This window comes from Anolis carolinensis, chromosome 2 (assembly GCF_035594765.1).
Source record: "Anolis carolinensis isolate JA03-04 chromosome 2, rAnoCar3.1.pri, whole genome shotgun sequence".
Classification (NCBI taxonomy): domain Eukaryota; kingdom Metazoa; phylum Chordata; class Lepidosauria; order Squamata; family Dactyloidae; genus Anolis; species Anolis carolinensis.
The window spans coordinates 193766327-193775079 of NC_085842.1; the positions used below are offsets into that span (position 1 = coordinate 193766327).

General features: G+C 38.8%; 1 protein-coding gene across 1 annotated transcript in view; it reads left to right on the forward strand.

Annotated features, from left to right (window-relative positions):
* cnn1 (calponin 1) overlaps window positions 1-5015 on the forward strand; it is a 43651-nt gene extending 38636 nt beyond the window's left edge. Inside the window, exons 6-7 of the mRNA XM_062971447.1 lie at window positions 1144-1290; window positions 2726-5015. Of these exons, the coding sequence (XP_062827517.1) occupies window positions 1144-1290; window positions 2726-2977 (399 nt within the window). The 3' untranslated portion in view covers window positions 2978-5015. The remainder of the gene's footprint in view (window positions 1-1143; window positions 1291-2725) is intronic.
* The last annotated feature ends 3738 nt before the right edge of the window (window positions 5016-8753 follow it).

Below are 8753 nucleotides of genomic sequence, written 5' to 3' on the forward strand. Positions count from 1 at the left end.
TAGCACAATATTAGCATTATATATTACTATATTGTACTATACCATTATACCGTAAAATTATTAATAATATTACATTTAATATATAATATATAAATAATATTATTATATTATACAGTATTATTATATTGTATTATTATTATTAGCCACCCTGAGTCCCCTATTGGGTGAGAAGGGCGGGGTAGAAATACTGTTATAAATAAGTAAATATTATATTGTATTACATTATAATATTATTATCAATATTTTATGTATACACAATATATTATACTAGCTGTGCCCGGCCATGCATTGCTGTGGCAAAGTGGTGGTGGTATTGGTTAAAAATTGTTGTGTAATTTTTATTTGACGTTATTTGTATGTTTTTTATTAATTTTATTGTAAGTTATCTTTTTATTTATTATATTTTATTATTTTCTTGTATTATTTTTAGTTATTTTCTGTAATTATAGTATTTTATTGTATTAATTATTTAGTGTTTTTAATTATTTTTTAGTGTTTTTTATTATTTTTTATTGGGTTGCTAGGAGACCAAGTTGGAGGAGCTTAGCCTTCTAACTGGCAGCAATTGGATAAAAACAATTATTCCTCTCCCTCTAATTAGGACTTTATTTTTCTTTTCTTTTTGTTGTATCAACCTAGAGCCATGGATGATGGGTTGTGTTGTCAAATTTCAAGATTGGGGGCCTGTAGTTTTGTTGTTTTGTGGGTCGCCGTGATGCCATCACTCTTTTATATATATAGATTACAGTATTACCATATCATTCATTTACAATATTTCATTTACAATATTAGTAAATGAAAGAACAATACAATATTTAAAAATAAAAATAATTTTAACCAACTACTGTAAACTTATCAGGATTTCAGTGGGAAGTGTGGGCCTGCTTCTGGCCAATGAGATAATCAAGTAGGATTGTTGTTGTTGTTGTGCCTTCAAGTCATTTCAGACTTTGGCGAGCCTAAGTCTAAAACTGAGGACAGGGGCCAGGTAAATGACCTCGGAGGGCCTTAGTTTGGGGACCCTTGTATTAGGGTATGGTGGGATATTCCATCTGCAAGTATCAGAGGGAGACCTAACAGCCGAAAAGACACAGGATAAAGATGGAATGAACGTTCTCATTGTCAACACTGTATTATTTGCAGATGGGCACCAACAAGTTTGCCAGCCAACAGGGCATGACAGCATATGGCACACGTCGGCACCTCTATGATCCAAAACTGGGCACAGATCAGCCTCTAGATCAAGCCACAATCAGTCTACAGATGGGAACTAACAAAGGAGCCAGCCAGGTAAGAAAGAGGAATGGAGAAAATGTGCTATTATAGAACAGCACATTAGAGAGAGGGAAAAACATTTAATGCAAAAACTGTCATGTGAGGGAGCCAGCTCCATTATTAAATATTCTGAATGACTGAGTTTTCTTGTATTGACCAAAGCCTCCACTTATCATAATTTTTTTTTGGGGGGGGGCATATTTTACCATCGGTTTTCCTCCCAACTTTGTAAGGAGAATAAGAAAAATCCATCCATCAGCATAGCTTCACTTACCAAAGCAGATGTGCTGTTTCTGTCACAATTCCATTTCCATTGTAATGTTCCCATTGAGAGAGGAAAAGCAGATAGCTGTTCCCAAGAAATGTCAAAAATATAATCAAACACAGCAGTGGTGTTAACTACAAGTCAATTTCTGAAGGAAACAGCTGTGCGTGTGTTACTAACCCTTTATATCACATTCTTTGTCTACATTGTTTTTGTAAGCACATCTCTCTGTGGATCAGTCAGAGATGTTTAAGCATTTAGCACTTCGGTAACAGCTAGCTTTTAGGCATCATACCAAAATATTAGCATCTTGTCAAAAATAAAGCCCCTGCTGCTGTTTTGTGCCTTGTCATTTAAACCTGGCCATTTAAAAAGGAGCCTGTTATTCTTTCAAAGTCAATGGTCTTAATTTCTCCTCTAAAAAACATGTAAGTTTCAGACAACGCAGGAGCCATTATCTGAAGATAAGATTACCACTGAACACGTTCTAGTTTGTTCTTTCCTCCTAAAGGTGGTTCAGAAAGCTGGTATTTCTAATCTTCAAAAATATGTTATGTTTGGTATGTTAGTTCCCCTATGATCAAGAAGCAAAGTCAGGTGTGTAATTCTCAAAAGCACACAGGCCAGTCTTAGAAAGCAAAGGAAAAGAGATAATGTACCATCATAAAAACCAGACCAAGGTCTAAAACAGGGGTCCTCAAACTTTTAAAGCAGAGTCCCTCAGATTGTTGGGAGGGGAGAGGAGAAGGTGAAGACTCTAGTTTGAAAAAAACATGAACAGATTCCTATGCACACTGCATATATCTGCATATGAAAGAACAATACAATTTTAACCAACATAAACTTACCAATATTTCAATGGGAAGCGTGGGTCTGCTTTTGGCTGATGAGATAGTCAAGTTAATTAAAATTGTTGTTGCTGTGTGCCTTCAAGTCATTTCAGACTTAGGACAACCCTAAGTCTAAAGTTTAGGGCAGGAGCCGAGCAAATGACCTTGAAGGGCCGTATCCAGCCCACAGGCCTTAGTTTGAGGACCTCTGCTCTAAAATTTGAGGGAAATAAGGCTTTACCTCAAGCTCTGTGTCTTCCATCACATCATTTTTGCAAAATTCTTATGGTCTTAAGCTAACCACCTTCCTTGTCTGTTTCCCCTCCACCCACCTGCATCTCTCCTCACTCCCCAGGCGGGCATGACAGCTCCTGGAACCAAGCGCCAGATCTTTGAGCCTACCCTGGGCATGGAGCACTGTGACACCCAGAACATCTCCCTGCAGATGGGCAGCAACAAAGGGGCCTCACAGCAGGGCATGACTGTGTATGGGCTGCCACGGCAGGTCTATGACTCCAAGTATTGTCTCACACCCTCCTACCCCATCATTGGAGAAGACGAAGACCAATACAACCACAGCCATCACAACTTCTACAACTCAGAGTAAGCAGCAGAAATCATGGGACAGACGTGGAACAGAGACACCGGCACCACAAAGGCGTTTCCCCTAAGAAATCCATCTGGGAATATAAGGAGAGAAAGACCGTTCCCTAAACTGCTCATCAGCTCACTAGAGACTCTTTAAAGCCATGCCAAAGTCAACTTTCTCCTCCAAGCATCTACCACTGAGCCTTAAAGCTTCACCTTGATGCCTTCACGCTATATTTAACTTATCAAATATGGCCACAACTTTTAAGCATGAACAAATGTGGCAGAAAGTTTTCAGGATAGAATGTCACTGTAAAACAAACCAGTGCATAGGGAGAAGCAGAGAATAAATACTCTTCATTTCTCTCCTTTCTTTCCTTCCCGATTCCCTTTAGTGTCATTGCTTCTTTGTGGTTTGTGCCAACTGCTTCCTCCATAGTTACTGTTAGTGGTCAGTGCAGAAGTGGGCATGGGCAATGGAAGCAAAACTTCTGTTGGTGAATGTACTAGCTCCTGCACTCTACTCTGTAAACTCAATAACAGAAGCTGCTTCAGTACAAAACTAATCAACTGACTTCAACCAGTTTAGGAGTAAAAAGGGCAATTTTTCCATCTGCCTAAATTTCAAGGCTATGTACAAAGTGCCTGGAGAGATTGCAATGGTGACAGAAAGATCATTTGGAGAGAGGGTGATAGATAGAAGCAAAGGCATGCTATGGCTGTGTATCTATTTTCAGGCAGAATCTGTATGCCTGGAAAATAAGCTGCCATATTTTTAATGCAGTGTTTGCTTTTTGAACAAAGTATCCAGACCACGTATTTATCAATCTATCTCAACACAGAAGCAGTTTCAACAGAGAAGAGTAGTGCTTTGGATTAGCAACTATTTGGCGATGCATAACTACTGGGCCCTCCCCCTTGTGATTGCCTTTCAGTTGCCAACAATGTTCAGCCAGTAGGCCAGTTCTTTGCCAACAACCACATTTATACTTCTACTATCATCCATGCATTATCCCATAGTTTAAAATGGAATTATGAAGAAATTTTATGCAGATCTAGTCATTTACAAACAAGCTGAGAAAGCTTTTACAATTCCTAAGGTCTAAAAACCTGAGAACAACCCTAGATAAGACTAATTGCCATGGAATTGCCATGGTTGCCATGGAACTAATTCACATTTAAAACCAAAGCAGCTTCTCAACATTCATGTGCCTTGCGCGAAGATAGAAAATACCTGGTGGGCACCCAATGCTGTTCAATCCAAGGCTAGTATCATAATCCAGAGAACACATACAATGAAGTAAGTCCCACTGAAATCACTGGTTCCTACTGGCACATTTTAAGTTGGATTTAAGATAAGGCTATTGCTTGATTAAAGAAACATTAGTCAGCTAGTCATATGATTGATCAAATATGCATAGTTTTGCATACAGCATTACATTTGTTCTGAAAATGTTTACTCCTTTTTTTATAAGACACCTGAATGTGTCACACATGTATTGTCTCAGAAGAGGCCTTGCCTCCTGGGCAAGAGCAAATTTCTCTTATCTGAGGTATCTGCAATTCATTTATAATTACATCTGATACAGACATACATATGTGTTTTTACTGATAGAAGTATGTGATCAGTCAGGATTACAGCCCCAGTTAGGATCAATGTATTTGTCTACATACATATGTTGTCACCAGTGCATGAAGTCAGAACAGAAACAGCGAATATCTTTTTGTTATGTCTGTTAACAAATCTAGAGTTAGAAGAAAGCCATCTCCCCATGGGCTCTCACTTGGTATGTGGTGCCAGCGACTGGGAAAATGCTAAAACCTAGACTACTAAGAAGTAAACTGTTTTGCCAAAGAAAACAGCTGTCTTTAAATCCCTTCAAATTCCCCCTCCCTTCTCTCCCCAGTTAAAAGTATTTTGCATGCTGAACAGCTAAACATAGCATCCCCTTCAAAACCAAATTTATAAACAGATGTATTTGTTTGTAATCCTCTGCTAATGAATACTTAATTTCACTATGGCACAATAAAAAAGAAAATATATATTTTTAACATTATTGAAGAACTTCCTCAATGTTTGTTTCTGGCAAAGCAAAGAGATAGAAGATATCTTTATAAACCTTATACTGGTTCAGACCATTACTCCATTTAGCCCAACACCAATTCTCACCATTACTGCCAAGCAAAAAAATATTTCCTAGCCTTGTACCAAGATCTTTTACTAGGACCTTTCAGAAAAAAAATGTAAGGTAAGATCAACCATGTCAACTTTATTATTTAATTGCTTGTAGATCACAGGAAAGCTATGGATTTCAAGAAGGCATTGGAAAATATCTTGAAACAATGGTAAAATGTGAACCAGACAATCGTACAGCTGGGTGTGAATCTACAACTAGTTAAGCATCTCTATTCAGTGAGAAATAATTAAAGGCTCATCATCCTCTGCACACAGTTGGGCTCCAGCTTCCAGAAGTCCTGGCTAGTAAAGCAAACTATATTGGGATTTGCTGTTTAGCAATTTTATTGTTTATTTATTTCCAACATTTGTATCCCATTTATACCCCATTTAGCAACATCTGGAGGACCCTGTGGTTCTCACATCTCTGGCCAGAACTATATATCTACTCCATAAACATAGGGCTCTCCTATGCCCAATCCAATCTTCAGAGAAATAACTGATGAAGGTGCATACATGGGCTGATGATTGACTCTGCAGATGGCACAAAACTATGTAGGATTGCTAACACAATAGATCAGTGCCATATCCAATGGGAAAAGGAAAAGGGTATGTTCAGTCTGGAGACCTGAGAGTGGTGTTCAAGTACAGCCAAACTATTTTCACAAGCAAGGACTAGAACCAGTGGGTGAACACTTTAGGAAAGCAGATTTTGGCTAAATATTTGCTAATAGTGAGAGTGAGCCTGATGTGACCATTTTTCATTTGGCTGTATTTAAACAGAGACTGGATGGTCCTGCCAAGTATAGTGTAGCTGCGTCAGGTATTAGAAAGGTTGTGGTAAGCTATGGCAAAGAAGTCACCTTTTGACAAGTGCAAAGCAATTAACTATGTGGCTGTATTAAAAGCAACAATAAGATAATTAGGTTATTATCTGTATAATAAGAAATCAGAAGCCATGTAATCATATTCTTCCTTGCCTTTTTTGGGGGCAGAGATAATACAAGAGTTGAATGAAAAGTAATGCCTCCACCTTCGTAACTCAACAGATGGCAGTACTGGTATGCGGCAGGTAGTGGCTTGTTCAGTAGACTCTCCTCTACAGTTCCATTTGACGGGAGTCATCAGAGAATGCAAGCTGTTTATGGTGATTGTGTTGATGTGAGTACTGTGTGTCGTTGGGTAAGTTTAAAGATGTTGAGGTGGGAACATCTGACTTACATGACAAAGAATTGGACATCCTGTGACAGCAACCACCAAGTTTCATAAGCAAAGGGTTGACAGATTGATTCAGGACTATTGTCGTATCACTCAGAAATTTCAAGCATAATCGGCATTTCACAAAAACGTGTGGGTCACATTGTGTCAACTTCTTCCGTGACGGCTTCAGAAAACTTATCATTGGCAGAAATGTATCCAATTGTCTGGTGATTATGTGGAAAAGTGAATAGTGGTAGTTAAAGAGCACATTCTAAGGATTATTTCTGCGTTTGATTTATTAAAATATTCCCATCCAAACCCAAGTAATGAAGGTGGAGGCATTACTTTTCATTCAACCCTCGTAATAATCCACTATCTATGGATTCTTCCACTGCACCAACGAAAGATTTGGCCTACTGAATACTCAGAATTTAAAAACAGCAGGTGACCTACTGTTTTAAAATGAGCAAATGTGCAGTCCTTGTATCTGTAGTTAAAACATTAAAAACTACAAGAAGTTTCTGTTCAATTAAGACTCTAGAAGGGCAATAGTGGTGTATGAGTAGATTTGATATACTTTATGATTTTTTTTCTGGAGGCCAAACAGATTTAAAACAATCTGTTCCTGAGCAGTTTTCAGAAAATAAGCACAAAATAAGTCAAGCCATATTTAATTTGACAACCACCTGTTGGGATAAAGCTGTTGTGTCAGCTTAAAAGCTACACAGAACTTCATGGGCCAATTATGAGTCAAAATGCAGTGTGTTTTTTCTTACGCCTAATAACCATGTACAGGATTGTGTGTAAAAGCCTTTTTTTTTTTAGCGCAGGCACTGAACACACTCAGTTTATAGTAGATTTCAAAAATGTTGCTGCTAAAGCAGGTTGAGCCCATCTTACTACATATATAAGCTCCATTCTTTTGGTTGAATAATACATTAAGGAACACTACAAAACGGCAAACCTTTCACATAAGGAGGATGTCAGATACTCCGCAAGTTTGGGATCAGCAATTGTATCTGATTGAAAAAAAGCCATATTGCTATTAATAAGGAAACCAGTGCCACCAAAGAACAAATTCTTCTCCTCTGTTTTGCCAACACAGCCTATGAACTCGTAGCAGAGGAGGCATTATCCTTCCATTGGTGAACAAAAGAAAAGAGCGCTTTGTTCTCTAGCTTTGGTTTTAGTTTTTGGCAGCTTCACTTATAACAGCCGTGATGCTGGTGGAACTATATAATTCTGTACAGATCAATAAGTAGTCATTGGTTACCAAATGCCTTGGATACTTGGCCAAGACCTCTGCAGAAGAGGGGACGCAAAATGTTAAAAACTGTTAGCATAATGTGGATGACACTTCTGGCCATGCTACTTATCCTGCAGCTTCCATTCGAGGAACAAGAGTCCGAAAGGACAAAGGCTGCACAGCAAATGGTGTTGGCTACTCAGGACCCACATAGTTGTCCTAAAATGCTCTGCCCAAATTGCCAATAAATCACCTTGGTGATGAGGCAACTGTAGCTTCTCATTCCATTTACTCAGTCTAATCACTCAGCAAACAAGCGCCACTGACTGGCACTGCTGTTCTGTAATCCTGGGTTCTTAACCAGCTTGGTATTTGCTGAGGTTAACAGAAAAGTAATGCAGATGACTTGAAGAAGCAACTATTGCTTTACAAAGAAGGGCAAAAGAGTAGTATTAGTACCAACTACAGAACAGACAGGTAGACAGGAGTATCCAGTCTGGTCGGTGAGTAAGGTTCTATTGTCCCAAACCTAATCTGATTTGTTGAAAACATTTTGGCACAGACCTCCCACATCAAGAGAGCTGCCTTGTGTACAATGGTAACAGAATGGCAGAATATAAAAACAATTCATGCATAAAAGAATTAAAGAGGCAACAGAAATAATGTTCTCTGATGAGACTGGGCTGTGTGGATGAAGACAAAGCTTGTTTCTCAACAAGAGAGCCTGTAACCCAATGTAGTATTTAGCTCCTTGATGCAATTTACAAGGTCCATTTAATAATATAAGGATATCTGTGGGGAACAGAACCTCAGCACCCTGTTGACTAATTGACCCTTCAGGTTAACACTTTGGCTGACAAGATGGCATTGAGTAGTTGATTTTCTCCAGAAAGGTGAGGTGGGAATCCCACTAGACAAGCACCTGTAGACCACAACAACATACAATCTAACTGGTCTTCCTTTCCTGTTCCCCAACCAGCATTAGAGGGCTGTCTCTTGAACTTGGCCCTTTTGATGTGGTTTGGAAAGGAAAAGAGAAATGTCCCTATGGCAAGTTCCCCATACTGCACCTACTCTGTAATCTTTTGTGCTGCCTGTGGATTCTTGGGAGTTTTTCTCCAAACCACTACCTTTAGTAGCAGCCTTCCAAACCAAGACAGGAACACAATTGAG